The sequence below is a fragment of the Rhinopithecus roxellana genome, chromosome 12 (assembly GCF_007565055.1).
Source record: "Rhinopithecus roxellana isolate Shanxi Qingling chromosome 12, ASM756505v1, whole genome shotgun sequence".
NCBI lineage: Eukaryota > Metazoa > Chordata > Mammalia > Primates > Cercopithecidae > Rhinopithecus > Rhinopithecus roxellana.
This window is the reverse complement of record NC_044560.1, coordinates 115,838,550-115,858,797: the sequence shown is the minus strand read 5'-3', so window position 1 is coordinate 115,858,797 and position 20,248 is coordinate 115,838,550. Positions and strand designations below refer to the sequence as shown.

The 20,248-nt window shown below is 55.5% G+C and overlaps 1 protein-coding gene across 1 annotated transcript; it reads right to left on the bottom strand.

The window, feature by feature from the left end:
- Positions 1–550: 550 nt before the first annotated feature.
- Positions 551–18,946, bottom strand: IGLON5 (IgLON family member 5). Its single transcript, XM_030942426.1, has 8 exons — positions 18,868–18,946; positions 8,902–8,980; positions 7,516–7,748; positions 5,907–6,026; positions 4,476–4,610; positions 4,174–4,294; positions 3,487–3,641; positions 551–2,713 (listed from the first exon to the last, which is right to left on the bottom strand). Exons 1-8 carry the CDS (start codon positions 18,944–18,946, stop codon positions 2,625–2,627), a joined length of 1,011 nt encoding a protein of 336 aa, XP_030798286.1. The 3' UTR covers positions 551–2,624.
- Positions 18,947–20,248: the final 1,302 nt, after the last annotated feature.

Here is a 20,248-nt window from a genome sequence, read left to right as displayed (position 1 = left end):
GCATGTTGCCTCATGTAGCAAGATGGTTGCTGCAGCTCCCGTCATCGCATCTTCATACAACTGTGTCCAAAGATAAAAGGAAGGGGACAGAACTTCCTCCCTATACATCTTCCCCACCCCCTACCTCCCTCTATCACTGCCTTCTTCCCTCTCATGAGGTGGGAGGGAAGCTTTCCTGGAAACCTACAAGCAAATTTCCATTTATGTCTCTTTGGCCCAAACTGGCTACTTAGTTGCAAAGGAGGCTGAGAAACCAAATATCTAGCCTGTATCATAACAGGTGGATCTTCCAGCAAAGAAGAAAGGGGAACCAAACAAATGTGGGTAACCAGCATCTGTCTCAGGGAAGGAAAGCATGTGAGAGAACTTCTCGTTCATGATTGGGGGTAGAAAAGGCCATTGGAAGATAGAACCCCTGGATCCTTTTGGAAAGGTGAGGGTTGGGGTTCTGGGCCCTCTACGTCTTTTCTGTATCTATTAGGGTTTGCGTTCTTTTTTATTACTAGAGATAGAAAATCCAGTGCAAATTGGTTTAAATATACAGGAGACTTTATTGCTTATACAAGTGAAGATGGGCATCAGTTAAGTGTTGATCTAGCTGCTCAAATGATATCATCATGGACTCAGTTTCTCTAAGGTTTCCACTCTGCACTTCAGTGTTCCTATCATTCTCAGGCTCCATATGCAGCCCTCCCCACCACTGCTATCCCCACAGACCCAAGATCTCTCCATGTGATGGAGAAAAGCAACCCTACAGATGTAGACCTCACATCACGGAGCCACAATATCCAGCAGAAAAGCATCTCTTCTTGGGAATCCATTCGCGTTCTCATTAGCCTTACTAGGTCACGTGCCCATCTCCAAGCCAATCACGAAATGGGCTATGCTGAGCGGCTTAGGCCAATCACAGGGCACCTCTGTAATGAGTCCATTCCAAGTCTACCAATGAGAAAGCAGGTGGTAGGAATGATGCTGGAAAGGCACCACCAGTTGACTGCTACCTTTTGCCCTTCATTAACTCTAATCCTTAATGACATTGACACCTGCAGGCAGACTTTGGAAAAAGGCGTTTATTGGTGTGGTGGTCTCAACACTCCCCATGAATTGGAACACACGGCCCCCAGGGCCCCCCACCCCCTCCCTAGTATCCCTCCGCTGTCCCACCCCATCCCCTGGACCCTGGGAATGGAAGACAATGTGGGATGGGGCCCATGCCCCCGTCTGAGGTACAGTCACTGCGCCTTGCCCTCTCCTCTTCTCCACCAGACTCTGGGTGGTGTGGTTTGGGGTGGGTGTTTATATAGAGGGTCTCCTGGGAGTCGGAATTGGTGACATGGCATCTTTGTCTGGGCTCAGGATGTCTGTGTGATGCCTCTCTGTCCCCCACTTTGTGTGGTGTGGTGTACCAGGGTGGAGTATTCCTGCAATCAGAGCTGAGGCTGCAGCCTCTCAGCGTCCCTTCCTGACAACAGATGCCTGCCCAGGGGGAAATACAGCGAGTCACCAGCTACAGGACAGCTGCAGCCAGGGGGCTATTGCTGGTCACAGTCGCTGGTGTGTGTGTGTGTGTGTGTGTGTGTGTGGTGTGTCTGAGTGTGTGTGAGGGCGGTCAGGTAGCCTTTGGGAGGTACAGTTGGTGGAGAGGCCAGGAAGTGATAGACCAGCAAGCCTACACCTGTGGGCCAGCCGCAACGGCCCCAAGGGCAGCTGGCTGGTGCCACAGGTGGGGAAATCAAGGCCAAGGGGAGTGGTGGCGGGGGTAGGGCAAAGCACTGAAACAGACAGGTGACTCCTGCCACCAGTCTGACAGTTGGATGGAAGCACCGATTGGCCCAGGAGGGGGCCAGAAAATCCAAGGTAGGGAGGGACAGGAAAAGTGGGAAGGTCTCAGGCCACTGAGCCAGCGATGGGGCCTCTGGCTACAGGAAGCTGGTGGTTGACGGCAGGGAAGCCCAGAGCCCAGATGGAGGTCCCCCACTTACTCACAAAGGCTGAATGACAGCTTGACAGGTGAGTGCGACACCCCTCCCCACTCCCAACCTGCCAGGAGTTGCCCTTTCGACAAGGGGAGAGTCAGTGTGCGTGCATATATTGGGCAAGCAGGGAGCCTGGTAAGCCTCTCTTCACAGCTTCCACTGCAGAGCCTCATACCTACCTCCAGTCAGAGGTGAGAGGCAGTAGGGTTGGGGACAGTGGACATGGGGGTTTTGGGGGTGGGAGGACGGCTGAGTCCCCTCCCCCAGCCCACCCACCCACACACACAGAGACACAGACACCTACACACGCATGCAGGCTCACACTCACACACCCACACCCACACGAGCCAGTTGACAGCCTGAGCTAAGAGAGAGGGGTATGGGGTGGTGGGAGTGGGTCACAATCGGAAACGTGAACGGGTGGCGAGAATGGCTGTAGAAAGATGCATAATTTTGCGTTATCCCTCACAGTGATGGGTTCTCTAAAGATCTTTCTTCCTCTGCCTCCTCCTCTTTCTCCTCTTCTCTTCTTCCTTGGTGGCCGAGAGCTCTTCTGCCCCCACGAGACCCATGGCTCTTGCTCCCCCTTTTCTCTCACTCTTGGCCTGAGGCCCCCTGCAGGGGGAGGCGAGCTCCACTGGGTTGCGCCTACATTCTCCACCACAGCCAGCCCAGGGCGGAGAGGAGGGCCAGGGGCCCTGGGGGCCTCGGGGCTGAGTTCTCCAGGGATCCTGGGCCTGGGGGAAGAGAAGAGGTCATGTAGGGAGGGCTGAGAGTCGGGGACCCCATGTGTGTCTCTCCAGGAGCCCTGTCTCTTCTGAGCCCACCTCTTTAGGGGTCTTTCTGGATCTCTCCTTGGGTGTGCCTGCTTTTCTGATTTTTTTTTTTTTTTTTTTTTTTTGAGACGGAGTCTTGCTGTCACCCAGGTGCAATCTCGGCTCACGGTAACCTCTGCCCCCCAGGTTCAAGCAATCCTCTTGCCTCAGCATCCTGAATAGCTAGGACTACAGGTGCCCATCACTACGCCTGGCTAATTTTTGTATTATTATTTTTCTTTTTTTTTTTAGTAGAGACAGGGTTTCACCACGTTGGCCAGGCTGGTCTCGAATTCCTGACTTCAGGTGATCCACCCGCCTCAGCCTCCCAAAGTGCTGGGATTTACACGCGTGAGCCACCGCGCCCGGCCTCCAAAATTATTTTTTGTTTGTATGTGTTTGCTTGTTTATCCACATGTCCACTTGTTTATTGCTTTTCTACTCCTACCAGACTATAAGCTCTGCGAATCCCCAAACCTTGTTTCTTTTGTTCACAGCTATGTCCCCCACGCCCAACCCTTAGCTGGCGCTCAATGAATATTGATTGCGTGGATCGGTTTCTTACTCGCATTGCTTTTCAGTCTTAGCGTCCGTCTCCCAAGTTCAGGACCAGCCTGAGGGGCGGTCCCGGCGTCTCCACCTCCCTAGCCCCGCCCCTTCCCCGCCGACCTGCCCCGCCCCGCGCGAAGACGCACGCAGGAGCCGCATGGAGGCGCTGGACGCTCCCAGCCGGTTGGCGGCGCGACACGTGTAGTTGCCGTAATGCCGGGCGCTCACGTTGGCAAAGAGAAGCATCGAGCGGGTGCGCTCCGTCTGCACCTTCAGGCCCTCAGCCGTGCCGCTGCTCAGCCTGCCAGGGATCTGGGTCAGAGGCCCGGCCGCAGCGCCCAGCCAGGCCCGCCCCCCGACTCTCAGGCTCCTCTGTTCCCGGAGACCCAGCATTCTGCCCCCTACCCCACTGACCCATCCCCTCGGGTTCTAGCACCTCATGGACCCCGGGTCACTCCCACCGCCGCCGCCCTTCTCCAGGCACCCTGGCCTCTCACGGACCCTGGACTCCCCCGTGGTGCACCCCTAGTCGTTAGGGACTCCCTCTGCTGGTCCCCTAAACCTTGCCCGAGAGATCCTCAGCATTGACCCCCGACCCCTGGCCAGCTCCCTGAAAAGTCCAGGGAGACGGGGCTCCAGCATTCATCATCCTGGGGCCCAAGCTTGTTTCCGAAGGCTGGACAGATCCCATCACCCAGAAGCTGGACGCCCCATTTCCGGGACCCAGAGCTCTGCTGCCTTCCCCCGCCCGGCTCCGTCCCCCTGCCTCACAATCCAAGGGACCAAGGACCTCCCCGTCCCGCTCCCACGGCCCCCCTCAGTGCTGTCCTCACAGTCTGTCATCCTTGTACCACTGGAAATCCGCGGGGGGCACCGCCATGGCTTCGCAGCGCAGGAGGGCGGCTCGGCCCAGCGCGGTGCGGGCGCTGGTCACGTCCGTGATGGTCGGAGGATCTGGCGAGGGGTGAGGGTCAGCGAATTCTCCAAGCCGTGTGGGGACGGAAGGGGTCCCGCCCCCAGCCCCCGCCTCCCTCAGGCCCGGAAGTCTCGCCCCCGCTTCCTCCTCCCTCAGACCCTTCCTCCCCAGGGACTCGGGGTCCGCCACCCTTTCGTGCCCAGTCCCAGGGGGGCTCACAGTTGACTGTGACCAGCACGCGGCGGCTGTCGGGCGCCGAGTTAACCCCGTTGTGAGTCACGCACTCATACTCCCCGGCCTGGCCCCGCTGGATGTCAGAGATCTCCAGGATCTCTCCCTCCGAGGTGAAGCCATCTGTGGGGGGAAGGAGGAGGAGGGGGCAGGGCCGGACACAAACACTTAACACGGGACAACACGGGCACAACACGGACACACATCAGCGGGGCGGGCACGGCAAGGCCTGGAGTGCCCGGGTCAATGGGGGGGGGGGCTGTGGGGAGGGGCTGCGGGGCCAGGGGGCCTGGGATCTCTCCAGCTCGGGGTTGGGGAAGGAGCGAGGGTCTGGGACTCAGTTCCTGGAGCCCAATGGGGTGGGTTAGAGAATCTAAGGGTTCGGGAGATCCCTCCAGGAATCTGACTCGGATCATGGGGCTACGTGGGGAGGACCCCAATGGGGAGGGGGATCCCAGGATGTTAGGTCTCAGAAGGATCTAGCAAATACAGAGCCAGTGGGGCACAGTCCCTCGTTCTGGGATCTGGTTCATGGGGTCTAGGGAATCAGGATCTGGTGATTGGGATCAGCAATCCAAGTATATGGGGGTCTCATAACACAGCAGCAGTCTCAGAAGACCCTTTGGGACTTAGGGCACCCAGAGATCCCAGATCTCAAGACCGGGATCATGGGGCTCAGATGACCCAGTGGGGTAAGGTCCAGGGATTCAGAATGGTCTTGGGATCTAGTGATTGGTACCATGAGTCTTCAAAGACCCTGAGAATGAGGATCCAGGGATCTGGGATCTGGTGGTGGAGATCCACATAAAAGGGCTGGCGGGTGATGTCTCGGACCTGGACTGTCATATACGGGCACCCTGGCGCTGTTTGTGGGTAGCCTTGAGCACTGGTTCTTGGGGCTTGTGGAGGGGGAGGGAGCTTTGGATTCAGCAGGTCTTGGATGGAGCCTGGGAAAGTGCATTCCTGGCAAGTTCCCAAGGGATGCTGATGCTTCAGGTCTGGGGTCCACACCATGAGGCCCGCTGGGCTAAAGTGTCCAGCAGAAGAAAGGCAGAGATGTACGCAGGACCGCTGGTGCAGCCTGGTTTAGGGCATCTAGCAGCAGGGGATCTTAGCCCAGGAGAATGCTGTGAACGCGTGGGGAGACGTCGGGGACATTGGGGTTGGGGAAGTGGAGCAGGCTGGGGTTTGGCAAGTGACGCAGAAGCAGTGACCCAGGCCTAGGATGGCAGGTGGAAAGCCAGTGGTGAAGCTCTTCGGTCTGGGGTCTGCGGATGAAATAACTGGAAGCAGGGTGGGAGGGGAAGCCAAGGGGCCAGAGAGAAGGGGACTCGGGAAACTAGCTAGGGATATGGGGAAAGAAGGGGCCCAGACTGCGCAGTGGGGGACGGGGCTTTTGACCTGGCATGGGGTCCTCACCTCGGAGCTGTCTCCAGGTGACCGTGGGCTCTGGCCGCCCCACGGCCAGGCAAAGCAGGTTCACATTGCCCCCCTCATTCACCGTCACAGGCGACGAGATGTTCACAATGCGGGCAGGGACTGTGGGCAGGGGGAGAGGCTGAATATGGATGCCCAGGAATCCAGGCCCCTAGCCCTTTCTCCTTCAGACCCAGGAGTCCAGGCCCCCAGGCCCTCCTCCCTCAGGCCCAGGAGTCCAGACCCGAAGCCCCTCCTCCCTCAGGCCCAGGAGTTCAGACCCCCATTTCCTCTTCCTTCAGACCCAAGAGTCCAGTTCCCCAGCCCCTCCTCCCTCAGACCCAGGAGTCTCTGTCCTTTTCTCTGGACCCTCTGTCTGGGCCTGGCATCTTCTTGTTCTTGTCTCTATTCTCTCTCCACCTTCATCCTAACTTGGTTTCTCCATCTTGGGGTCTGAATTCCTCTCCCTTTCTCTATTTGTATTTATTATTATTTTAAATTAATTTATTTAACAAATACCCACATGGGACTTTCTGTGTAACAGATTCTATTCTAAGTGCTTTACCAAAATCCACTGATCAGATGCTCACTACCAGCCTCTGGGGTGGATGTTACTGTATTTCATCAATTCTAAGACATATCTGTGCTTTCTGCCCCCCTCTCCCATTTGAACATTTCTCCAAGCAAGATGGCCCTCGAGATAGGATGCCAGGGTATCACTGGCAGTGTTTCGTTTTGTTTTTTCTTTTCTAGCAGGCCATAAAATAAAAGTAGCTCTTCCGATTGACAATGTCTGGGATTTATGCCAGCACCATCCCCATTTTGCAAAGGAGGAGTCCCAGGCCTCTCCTCCTGCTCAGGGTCCCTGGGCTGGTGGACGGTGGCACTGAGGTTGGAACCCAGGCAGTCTGGCTCCAGAGTTGGAGCTTGCCAGGATCCCACTGGGTTCTCTCTGTCTCCAGTGCCCATCTCCCCAGGTGTTCCCTGCTCTCCACCATTTCGGATGGCTCAGGAGGCAGGCTCCTGACGGCTCTCCGCATCTCTCCCTCTGCCTCCTGCCTTACTGTGGAGCTCTCCAGACCCATCTTTCCTGCTCTGGATCTGGCACTTCCAGCCTCTTGGGACTTCCCTCTGCACACTTGGTTCATTTTCTCGCCTGGCCCTGAACACACTGTTTCTTTTCTGGTCTTAGCCCTGTGCCCAGCCAAAGGCGTCAGCTCAGACGTCATGTCTGGGAAGTCCTCTCTGAGCCTCTCCTTAGAAAATCAGCTCCCAAGGTGTGGGGACAGCCTGCCTTGTTCTGTAGCCCCAGTGCCTAGATCAGTGCTTGCACAGAGCAGGCACTCCAGGAATGGGGCTGAGCAAATGAACGTGGTCTTCCCCCAAGCACCCCTCATCCCTGTAGCCCTCCTGCCCTAGAAGCGATCGTGCTGATGTGTCACCGTCTGTGTGACTGGCCCCTTCTGCTGGGCTGAAATCCCCAAGGGCAAGGCTCTGTCCGTCGTTCTCGCTATGTATCCCTGGGGTTGGGGAACGTGGTATCTGTCATCATGCCTCGTCTCCCCAACGCTCTCTACCCGTCCACCCAGCCAGGCCCCGGCTGAGGGCTCACCATGGACAATGAGGTAGACCTGAGTGGTGTACGGCTGGTGGCGGGTCTGGAAGGAGCAGGTGTAGAGGCCCTCGTCGCCGAGCCCCACTTCGGTGATGAGGATGGAGAACTCCTCGGGGGTGTTTATGAGCAGCCGCACCCGCGGGTCGCTGGTCCAGCGGTCATTGCCGGCGTACAGGATGTTGGAGCGGTTCAGCCAGGCCACGCGGGTCACATGCTCGTCGATGAAGCAGCTGCAGGGAGCAGGAGAGTGGGAAGGTTTTTCTCCACCCACCCAGCCTGAGCCTTCTCCCACCGAGGGGGTGGATGGGAGAGGGAGGCCACCGCATCTCCAGGTCCCACCACAGCCCTGTGAGGCGGATGCTGCTGTGCCCACCGTACAGCTGGGGATAAGCTGAGCCTCAGGGAGGGAAAGCTGTGAGCCCAAGTGCAGAACGGAACAATAGCTCATGGTCATTGAATGATCGTGTGTGTCAGAGATACAAAAAGGGAGAACAGAGAATCTGGGAGAGAGGAATAGAGATGCAGAAGGAAGAAGAAAGAGACCGAGAGAGAGGGACAGAGACCCAGAGAGAGGGACAGAGACCCAGAGACAGAGAGGGACAGAGATCCAGCAAGAGAGACAGCCCCAGAGACAGAGGGAGACAGAGACCCAGAGAGAGAGAAAGACAGAGAGAGACCTACAGAGACCCAGAGAGAGGGGGACAGAGACCAAAGAGGGGGACAGAGACCCAGAGAGAGGGGACAGAGACCAGAGAGGGGGACAGAGACCCAGAGAGAGGGGGACAGAGAGACCAGAGAGGGGGACAGAGACCCAGAGAGAGGGGACAGAGACACACACACAGAGAGAGAGGCAGAGACCCAGAGAGAGGGAGACAGAGATCCAGAGAGAGGGGGACAGAGACACACACACAGAGAAACCAGAGAGAGAGGGACAGAGACCCAGAGACAGAGGGGGACAGAGACCCAGAGACAGAGTGGGACAGAGACCCAGAGAGAGAGAGAGAGAAAGAGACGTGGAGAGAGGGAACAGAGACCAGAGGAGAGGTGAGGAGAGGTGACGACTTGGGGAAACAGTGACCCGGGCTGTCATGTTTTAAGCAGTCGTAGTATGTCACGCTCTCTAAGCGTGGTGTGTGCGTCCTGAATCCTCACAATAACCCAGTGGTAGTTCACCGTCTCTCCGCCCCGTTGACAGATGGGGACACTGAAGCCAAGGGGGAGCCAGCTCATAGGGGGCTGAGGGGGAACGTGGAGCCCAAGTCTTCCCATCCCAGGCTGTTCCTGTAACCAGGATCCCCAGCCAGGAAGATGAAGGTCCAAAGGTGAACGGGCAGGACTGCATGGCTCCATGAGATCTGAGTCCCCACCCACCGAGGGAGGTACCTGAGGGTGGCGTTGTCACCTTCACACACCGTGTAGTTGTCGGCAGGAGAGTTGAACTCCAGGCTCTGGGAGAGCAGCCCTGTGGAAGGTGGGGGTGACTCAGCCTTGGTAGCTCAGGCAGGGCCCGGGCATGGTAGCACCTGCACACATGTGCACACGCACGTCCTTGTGGACAAAGACATCTCCTGCACGCGCTGCCACACACATGCACTGATGTTTTCAGAGATACACACACAGCAGACACAATCAGAGCAGCCACATGCAACATGTATCTTCCCATGAGGCCACACGGACTCACAGACTCAGATGGGTAGGCGCCCATGGACACACAAACCTACACACCTCCAGAGATTCAGAGACAATTGCAGTACACAAACACACATATACAGATACACACAGATGCATGTGTACACAGACACACATATATATACAGAAACACATGTACAATCACATACATGCAGACACTTGTACACATAAGACACACAGACACATATACACAGACACAGATACCTGTGTACACAGAACACATACATTCACAGATATAGAGTACAGTGACACCATACCAATATGAGCAGATTAACAATTACATAGATACGGCTGGGCGAGGTGGCTCACACCTGTAATCTAAGCAATTTGGGAGGCTGAGGCGGGAGGATCACCTGAGACCAGGAGTTCGAGACCAGCCTGGCCAACATGGTGAAGCCCCAGCTCTACTAAAAATACAAAAAATTAGCCAGGTATGGTGGCGGGCGCCTGTAATCCCAGCTACTCGGGAGGCTGAGGCAGGAGAATCACTTGAACCTGGGACGCAGAGGTTGCAGTGAGCCAACATCACGCCATTGTACTACAGTCTCAGCAACGAGTGAAACTCAGTCTCAAAAAAAAAAAACCCAACAATTATATAGATGCATATACATATGCAGAGATGTGTACACACATCCACACACGGTCTATACCCACAGACGTATGTACACAGGCACATCAACACACAGATACTTGAGTACACAGAATACACATGCACAGATACATGTATACACACATACATACACACAAATACACACGTATAGGGGCACACAAACATTCACAGGTACAGCGTACAGACACACATGTACCTACACACAGATAAGCGTATAGTATGTATGCATACACCCAGAAACACACATATATACATGAATACACACAAATATCTACACACAGGCCCACAAGTACACAGATGCACACATACATTAACTCAGAAATGCACCAAAGACATACACATAAAACCAGATGCATGTAGATAACTCAACACATATGTGTACACAGACATGCAGACACACAAATATGAACATGTACACACAGAGATCCACATGTGTACATGCTCAGACACACATCCGTCACAGATGCACAAATACACCCTCACACACACGAACCTTCGCAGACACACACATCTACACAGGCACACTGTGTGCCCAAGCTCGTCAGGGCATGCTTGCAGGTGTGAGCCCATGCCCGCTCGCACACTTCAGCACAGCAGGCAGGCCCCATCACCCCCACGCGGTCATCTCTCTGTAGACCGTGGCCTGCGGGCTGGACCAGGGCCAGGGAGTGGGGGCTGGGCATGCGGAGGCGGTGGAGCTGGCACCAGGCAGAGAGGGAGGAAGGCCGGCTGGATGACCTTGGACTCCTGGAGCAGGAGGGGCCTGCGCGGGGCTGCCCTGCCCCCAGCCCAGGCGAAGAGCTAATTAATCTAATGAATTAATGGCCCGTGCTGCCCCAAGGACTCCCGGGGGCCCTCTCCATCAGCAGCCCTACAGGATGGGGCCAGGACAGAGCCAGGTGCAGTGGGTTGGCCAGGCTCTGGGGCTTGGGGCTGGGCCCTGCAGCCCGTCACCCTGGGCTCCCTCATGCCAGAGTCACTGCTGGGATTTGAAGAGAATGGTGAGAGGGGGCTCACCCTCCCTGAGCTAAACACAGTGAACACTGCTACATACAGCCCTGGGAACAACAGGAGACTGCTCGGGGATGGATGATGGACGCACGCGCGCATACACACACACACACACGTACACACACACACACACACACACACACACACACACGTACACACAGAGGCTTGGACAAGGCACGGAGACCTCTCTAGGCCTAGAAAGAGTCCCCACACTTGCTATGTCCTTACCCAGACAGGTACACACACAGTCATACAGACACAAAACAGCTTCAGCTACACCCATACCCACACACACAAACACATACAGTCACACGCATACAAACACAGGGGACAGTCCCACTCTCTCAGTCACATGCATGGCTGTGGACCCACTCAGAGGGACAGGTGCATATATACAGTGACGCTGACATGCCCAGCTCCACACAGGCACCCAGCAACAGGTCAGCTAGAAAGGAGGATCTGTCCCAGGAGCGCTCATATTGTCACATTCAGTCAAAAGGGTCGGTCCCAGGCCAAGCAACTGCTGCACCCTGAGTCACCCCATCATATACAATAGTTCCCACATGGTTCTATCGACATCAACAGCCCCACGCATGGCTGCAAAGTCCACACACAATTCCATCCCTACATACCACACACACACACACACGCTTACTAACCTAACTGGGTACACAGACACCACTGGCACGAGCACCACGATTCCCCTCCCACTTTGCACTTTGGAAGGCCCTGAGTCAGACGCGCACGAAGCTACGCCCCGTGTAACAAGACGACGACACTGTGACATCCCCTCAAGCACAAAGGGGCCACACTGGGCCAAGAATCAGGTCATGTTGTCCCCTGTGATCAGATCACACACGGCTGGACACACACACACACACATGCACACACAGGGAAAATCGCAAAGTCACCAACAAAAACCTGGACCGAACAACGGGTAGTGCCACATTCAGTGCGGCCAAAGAGTCACATGTACGCACCAAGATCCCTTCCCAGGCTGGTGAAGACAGACAGACTCGTACCCTGCCCTATCCCCCAGACACAAACAGGATTTGCCATGCTGCTGCTGACCCACCTTCTGGGCCAGGGTTCCTCAGCCTCAGCATGGCTGACATTTGGGGCCAGACTGTCCTGTGCAACATAGGAGGTCAGCAGCATCTCGCTTCTGATCTGGATCCATTTGATGCCAATAGCTCCCCCTACCCCACCAAAAAATGCCTCCAGACATTGCCAGATGCCCCATAAGAGACTAAATCACACCCCCACTTCCCTGTTGAGAGTCATTGTCCTGCAGGAACCAAGAAGGGGAAGAGGGAGCTGTCCAAGGTGCCTACCCTAAGGTTCAGGGGCTCCAGGGCTCCTGAACTCAGCCACTGATTGAAGCAGGTGCTGCTCCCATGAGTTGAGCCCACACACCAGTCCAGGCTTCTTGGGGCTTTATCTTTTATTTCTATTTTTATTTTGAGACAGAGTCTCGCTCTGTTGCCCAGACTGGAGTGCAGTGGTATGATCATGGCTCACCACAGCCTCAACCTTCCCAGTATAAGCAATCCTCCCACCTCAGCTTCGCGAGCAGCTGGGACTACAGGCGTGCACTACCACACCTGGCTACTTTTTTTTCTTTTCTTTTTAAAGAGATAAGGTCTTGCCATGTTGCCCAGGCTGGTTTTGAACTCCTGGGCTCAAGCCATCCTCCCACCTCAGCCTCTCAAAATGTTGGTATTACAGGTATGAGCCAGAGTGCCTGGCCAGGGCTTTATTATCTGGTCACTGGGGTGGTAAGTGGACCCTGCAGGGAAGGCAGGACTCCGGGTGCCTCAGGACTTTACTATTTGGTCTCTGGGGATTGTCCATTGCACTCTGATGATCGTCTGTGTCTGGCCTCCCTATCAGACTAAAAGTTTCTTGGGGGTAAAACTTGGTTCTGACTCAAGTCTGTGTCCCCAGCATCTTCCAGCACTGGGCCTGGCCCACCAGAGGCCTTGGGAAACATTTGTTGAATGGATGAATATAAATGGATGCCTGCGACACTCTTCAACTCTTGAACTCCTCCTCATTCTTCAGGACCCCAGTGCAAATGTCCCTTGCCCCAGGAGGACCTTTCTGACTGTTCAAGGCAGAGCCCCCACACCTTCTTCTGGGCACTGTTTGACTTAGCTGAGACAGAGATGAGGAGCTTTGTGAGGGGCTTGAATCTTAGCTGTGTTCCCCCAGGGTCGGGTCAACCTCAGAACTGGGAAGTGTTTGTGGAAAGGGCATGGATGGTCCTCAAGAGACCAGATAATAAATCCCTGAGGAGCTTGAGTTGGAAGGTCAAATGTCTATCCCACCACTTCCTAGCTGGATGATCCAAACTCCTGGCCAGTGTGAGCTTCGGTTTCTCCAACTGTACAAGGTGAAAAATAGTAGTTCTTCCCCGCGAGGGTTTCTGTGAGGGATTCCGTGAGAATACGCAAGCAGAAGTGTTTAGCTCAGCTGTTGGCATTCGGAAAGAACCCAATACATGCTAGCGGTTCCTAACAGCACCTTCTTTTTTAGGAATCATCTATTGCTATCCCTGGCTTGGCAAAGGTCTCCCTAGTTGCTCCGCTCAGGGGAGCCTGGAAGGCAGGGCTGTATCTGGGCTGTCAATTGCTCTGAGTCATTGACTCCCAGGCAGACACCCTGGTAAGCATCTACTGATAAAACCAACCCTGCATAACCAGGGGGCCCAGGGAACGCAGTGTGGCTGTCAGGCAGCTGGGTTCAAGTCCCAGCTCTGTCACTGAGCCACACAAGTTACTTCACCTCTCTGGGACTCAGTTTCCCCATCTGAAATGGAAATGATAATCATGCCTTCCTCATTGGGTTGTGGGGAGGATTACAAGAGGTAATCCAAGTAAAGGTTCTAGTGCAGTGCCTGCCAGTTAAGTGCTTGCAAACAGCCGTCTGTGAGGTGGCTGTTAGGGTGATTATGTGGCAGGCACCGGCCTGTGGCAAGGGAAGTGTCTGGCGGTGATCAGAGGGCTCACTTGGTCCCTGCCCTCATGAGATTTACAGTCCAGACTCACAGGCCTCATACCTGTTTGATAAACCTTGGAATGAAGGTGGTAGGCAGGTGACTTTTCTTAAGAGAGAAAGAGATCCCTAACAAGCTGAGTGACTTGGGTTGGGGATGAGAATCTTCTGCTGCCCTGCCAAGGAACTTAGGCAAAGCTAAGACCCTGCAATGGTTGGCAGGGATCGGGAGGGTGACACACTGATTCCACAGTCTCAGAAGACACAGGTGGGAAACCTGGGACGTAGGGAGTGGCGGGGGGAGGGCATGAGACTGGGGCAGGGAGGAGGAGGTGCAGTTCTGGCTGAGAAAGGCTGTGAGAGGGGGCTGGGCCTGGTATGTCTGGCACCCAGGAGCCCCCAGAAGACTCCTCCTCCCTTTGCTGACCTCAGAGGTCTGAGGGTTGGCTGGGCATGGTGGCTCACGCCTGTAATGCAAGCACTTTGGGAGGCCAAGGAGGATGGATTGCCTGAGGTCAGGAGTTCGAGACTAGCCTGACCAATATGGTGAAAATAAAAATACTAAAAATACAAAAATTAGCCGGGCATGGTGGCAAGCGCCTGTAGTCCCAGTTACTCGGGAGGCTGAGGCAGGAGAATTGCTTGAACCCAGGATGCAGAGGTTGCAGTGAGCCGAGATCGTGCCACTGCACTCCAGGCTGGGTGACAGAGCGAGACTCCATCTCAAAAAAAACAAAAAAACAAAAACAAAAAAACAAGAAGAAATCTGAAGGCATTAGCATCACTGATGCCAGGAGAGTCCAGGAGTCCAGACACTGTGCCAAGAATCCTGAAACTAAACACACCTTTCCTTTCTCTTTTGTTTTTTTGAGACAGGGTGCCGCTCTCTTACCCAGGCTGGAGTGCAGTGGCACCATCTCGGCTCACGGCAACCTCCACCTCCCAGCCTCAAGTGATTCTCCTGCCTCAGCCTCCTGAGTAGCTGGGACTACAGGCCCGTGCCACCACGCCTGGCTTTTTTTTTTTTTTTTTTTTTTTTTTTTTTGAGATGGGGTTTCCCCATGTTGCTCAGGCTAGTCTTGAACTCTGGAGCTCAGGTGATTCACCCGCCTTGGCCTCCTGAAGTGCTGGGATTACAGGTGTGAGCCACTGCGCCCAGCGTGGACTTTCCTTTCTGTTGTTCCCACCTCAAGGTCTTGGCCTCTGCTGTCAACTTTGAAAGGTTGACTTCCCTATTCCTTCAGGTCTTAACTCCACTCTCCCCTGCTCAGAGATGGCTTCCTCAACCGCCTGAGCTTCAAAGGCCAAGTCACTTTTATCTTCTTTACATGACTCATCACTCTCTGAAATTACCTTTTATTTGTTTGTTTTTAGGTTTTGAGTTTGGCCTTTGATCTCTCTCCATCCCACTGATCTCTCTCCATCCCACTACGATCTAAGCTCCGTGAGGCCAGTGACTGCCTGGTTCACTCACCACCATATGTATATATCCAGTGTCTAGAATAGCGGCTCTGCTATATAAACCAACCAAGCACAGCCCATAAGATGAACCCGGAGCTCGGAGGTCCTGGGGAGAGCTAGCTAGCTGTCAGGGGCAGGGCTGGGACTCAAATCTAGGGCTCCTGCCCCCTCCTGACCATCATCACTCTGCCAGCTGCCCCAGAAGCAAAGGAACCACCCACCTCATTTGCTGCTGCAGAAGCTGCCATTTGATTTTGTTGAACTGTTTTAAAATACCACAATGTAGCTGCTTTTGTAAATAACTGTGTATATGTAAGGGGATGTGTGTGTGTTGGCATAAAAGAGTTAGAAAAAAATTGAAGATGGATGAATATTTATGGATGCAAGGGAGGTATGGTTAAGTGGGAGAAGGCCGATTGCAGAGAAATGGGCTTGTTTCTATTTTGGGGGGAAAAAATCAACAAATCAACCAATCCATCACTTATGTTGACCGCTGTGTGTCGGGTCTGAGTCTCAGAAGTGAGAGAAAGCTATGGAAGGATGCGTTCCAGCCACAGACCGGTTCTCTCAAGATAGAGGTTGTGAAAGTGGTGGCGGGGCAGGAGCACAGTGGGGTTTGCCCTTATCAGAGGTGTACTGTTTTGTAGCGCATTACTCTTGCAACTTGGACAAGATCATGAATAAAAGAAGAGAGAAGATGCTAGTTTGCATATCTTACCATGAGCTTTTTTCCCAGACAGCTCAGACTGTCCATGGGTGGGTGGGGGTGTCTTCTGGCATCTCGTTCTGTCTCAACCCCACTCCATCCCCTCTTGTCCCCAGTTCTCAAATGGGGAACCTAAGACCAGAGGTGGGAAAAGACTTGACCAGGGTCACAGGCCACCTCCTGGCTCTGCCACAGCTTCCTGCCCCAGTCTAGCCCCATAATGATTTATGGGGACTTTAAGAATGAATGTAGGGGCCAGACAGTGACTCATGCCTGTAATCCCAGCACTTTGGGAGGCAGAGGCAGGCGGATCACCTGAGGTCAGGAGTTTGAAACCAGCCTGGCCAACATGGTGAAGCCCTGTATCTACTAAAAGTACAAAAATTAGCCCAGCGTGGTGGCACACACCTGTAGTCCCAGTTACTTGACAGGCTGAGGGAGGAGAATCACTTGAACCTGGGAGGCAGAGGTTGCAGTGAGCCAAGATTATGCCACTATACTTCAGCCTGGGCGACAACAGCAAAACTCCGTCTCAAAAAAAAAAAAAAAAAAAATAGTGAATGTGAAAAGTGGGAAGTTAGAGTGAGAGAGAGAAGGGGAGGGAGAGAGAGAAGAAACAGGAAAGTAGGGGAAAGGTCACAAAGGGTACAAGGAGGGGGGAAAGAAGAGGAGGAAGAAGAAAAGACCTAAGGGCAAGGAGAGAAAGAAAGAAGAGGTGGCTGGTGCAGTGGCTCATGCCTATAATCCCAGCACTTGGAGAGGCCCAGGTGGGAGGATCACTTGAGGCCAGGAATTTGAAACTAGTCTGGGCAACATGGTGAGAATCCCATCTCTACAAATAATAATAATAATAATAATAATAAATTAGCCAGGTGTGGTGGCATGCATCTGTGGTCCCAGCTACTCCAGAGGCTGAGGTAACAGGATCGCTTGAGGCCAGGAAATTGAGGCTGCAGCGAGCTGTGTATGCTTGCACCACTGTACGCCAGCCTAGGTGAGAAAGTGAGACCCTGTCTCAAAAAAAAAAAAAAAAAAAAAAGAAAAGAAAGAGAGAAGGAAGGAAGGAAGGAAGGAAGGGAGAGAAAGGAAGAAAGACAGAAAGAAAGAAAGACAGAAGGAAAGAAAGAAAGAAAGAAAAAGAAAGAAAGAAAGAGAGAGAGAGAGAGAGAGGAAGGAAGGAAGGAAGGAAGGAAGGAAGGAAGGAAGGAAGGAAGGAAGGAAGGGAGGGAGGGAGGGAGGGAGGGAGGGAGGGAGGGAGGGAAAGAAAGAAAAGTCAGAACAGGAAGGAAATGAATGACAGAAGGAAATGCGACAAGTGAATGAGGATTGAGGCACAAGTGAGGGAGCAGGCAAGAATCGAGAGACTGAATCAGGCAACGGGCAACAGTCTGAAAAGCAGAGAGAGACAGATGTGGAACTGTGCTGTCAGCAGCAGGGATGGAGAGACAATGACCCAGAGACAGAGGCAGGTGGAAAGTCAGCAGCGGATAACAGAGATGGGAAGGGATGGGAACCTCCAGAAATGGCAGAGACACAAAGACCTAAAGAGATGCATGACAGAGACAGAGACAGGTGGTCAGAAAGTCAAAGGGCAATTCAGACTGGTCAGGTGGCTGGGGGAGGACCAGCAAGGGACTGAGGCTCTGGCCCACTGGGTCCCCGTGTCCTGTGTGGATAGGGCTGTGTTTGTGTGACTGGTGTCTGCAGGTGCTGCTTCATGTGGGACGCTGTGATGGGGTTTCTGTGCGAGACTCGGTCTATGTGGGCGGCCTCCCTGAGACTCTTGGGGACTCTGTCGGGGCTCTTGGTTGTCCCTGGGACTCTGTTCAGGGGAGGGCCTGGGGGAATCCTCCAGAAGGTCTGAATTAACCCAGCTCCCTGCCCCACTGAGTGCCCACCTGCCTCCTGCCTCCTTGCACTCTCCTCCCTTTTCTTAGGGGGGATCTAGGAATCTCCTTGACCGCTCCCTGCCTGCCAGGCCCTACTGGGGAGACTCAAGGTCCAGGTACCTAACCTCAGGGCAGAAACCTGACCCAGGCCCTCTCCCCAACTGGGAGGGCCAGGGTTCGACCCTGCATTAACCCTTTCCTTCCCTCTGTCCTTTATCCGTCCGTCCATCGCTCTTCCACTGTTTAGCCCCAGGAACCCAGACATTCAATCAGAGCTTTGGAATCCAAGACCCCAGCCCAGCACCCCAACTTCCTGTATCTCCAGCTCCCCTCTCCCCCACATAACTGCAACCCCTCAAGTACCAACACTCTCTCAACCTAGATGACCCTGCTGGGGGATTTCAGACCCTTCCCCTCTTTTCCTGACCCTGGGACGTAGGTCTCTGGACACCCTTGTCCCCTCCTCTTACTGACCCTGGGAAGACATCCATCCCCTGACCTCTGTCCCGAGATGCCTACCCCAGCCCCCGGCAAGGACCTCTTCAGGGACCCTCTCCACGTACAGATGAAGACCCCCGACAGGGCATTATCCCCTGCCCCCCACCCCAACTCACTTCACAGATCCGCCCCGGGGACCCCGACTCTAGTGTCTGCCCCCTCATCATCAGGAGCCGCAGACTCCGGCCCCCAGGCCAGGCTAGGTGTCTGCCACCCTCTTGCCTGCTGCGGGAAGCAGACCTCCGCCCCTAGGCCCGCCTCCTGCCCCGGGACGCCGACCCCTGCCCCGGGGCGCGGACCCCCACGTCCGAGGTCCCCCTGCCCAGCCAGGGGATGCAGACCCCGCCCCCGGGCCCAGACCTCGGCGTCCCGGGGCCTTCCCCCGCCGGCCCAGGGATGCAGCCCTCGACCCCCACCCCTGATCCCCCGATAACCCACCCAAGACCCTGGCGTCCCGGCCGAGCCCCCCGCTCCCGGCGCTGCGGTACCTCGGCTGATGACGGCCAAGCCGGCCAGGGCGGCGGCGGCGAGAAGCCGGAGCCGGGCCCCGGGCGCAGGGGGGGGCATCGCGGCAGAGGCGGCGCGGAGGGGGAGGGGAAAGGGGGGGCCGGTCCGGGGCGCGCGAGGCCTGGGGGGAGAGGGGGGAGGGGGAGGGGGACCCCGCCTGCGGCTGCACCGGCCCGGGGGGCGGCGGGGGCGGGGGGAGGGGGCTGGGGGGGCGCGACGAGGCGGCCGGAGCTGCTGCAGACCCGGGGAGGGGGGCGGCGCTGACGGGCAGGGAGACCGGCCAATCAGGAGAGGCGGGGGGCCGGGGAGGCGGGGTCGAGGGGGGGTTGCTTGTTGGAGGGAGAGGCCTTTGTTACTGCGGCCCGGCCCCTACCCCCTCCCGCCCCAGGCGTCCCCACGTCTTTCCACCCCATCCGCAGAACACGGAGTCTGGGATACTTCCTAAAATCCAGCTCCCTCCTCCTTCAGGTCCCAATCTCATCCTCCCTTGGACCTAGGCGACTAGCCCCAGCCCCTCCTCTCTCAGACCCAGGAGTCCAGGTCCCCAGCTCCGCCTCCTCAGACCCAGGAGTCCAGGCCCCCAGCCCCCTCCTCCCTCAGACTCAGGAGTCCAGGCCCCCAGCCCCCTCCTCCCTCAGACTCAGGAGTCCAGGCCCCCAGCCCCCTCCTCCCTCAGACTCAGGAGTCCAGGCCCCCAGCCCCTCCTCCCTCAGACCCGGGAGTCCAGGTCCCCAGCCCCCTCCTCCCTCAGACTCGGGAGTCCAGGCCCCCAGCCCCTCCTCCCTCAGACCCGGGAGTCCAGGCCCCCAGCCCCTCTTCCTGTGGGCCACAGTTCAGCTTTTCCATCTATTTTCATGGATAATGAAAACACTGACGTTTGGAGTGAAATGTGCTTTTTCCCTCCACCCCAACCCTCATCCCCAGTGTAACAGGGCAATGGGAAGGGACTGGGGGACTTATCCTGGGGGAGCAGGTGGGGAGGAAACTATCATCCAGGGTTTAGGTGCAAAACATCCTGGCTCCCTGTTCCTTCACTGACTTGCTGTGTGACCTTGGACAAGCCATTTCTCTTCCCAGAACCTCAGCGTCTTCCGCTGCAAGGTGGAAAATTCCCTCTTGCTCAAGGTTATTGAGAAGAATGAGAGATCTTGGAGCAGCTCCTGGCTCCACCCAGCACCTCAACAACTTGTAGTGAGTTTCTCCCTCCCCTTTCCACTTTGCACCTGTTTACCATGTGTATGCCACCCTCCTGTTCCTGTCCCCTTGGCATAGGCAGGAGCAAAATAATCGCTGAGCCTATGTTATTTCTGTAGCAGTTCAAGGCAGGAGCTTTTGAAGTTACCCAGTAGGGGCTGTGCTGCC

Bases quoted from the DNA above. Each gene is read 5' to 3' on its own strand.
- IGLON5 (XM_030942426.1), bottom strand. From the start codon at position 18,946: ATGCCCCCCCCTGCGCCCGGGGCCCGGCTCCGGCTTCTCGCCGCCGCC. The intron at 4,611-5,906 runs GTGAGGACCCCA...TTCCCCCCACAG, and splicing joins CACCTGGAGACAGCTCCGAG to ATGGCTTCACCTCGGAGGGA. The intron at 3,642-4,173 runs GTGAGGACAGCA...GATCCCTGGCAG, and splicing joins TGGTACAAGGATGACAGACT to GCTGAGCAGCGGCACGGCTG.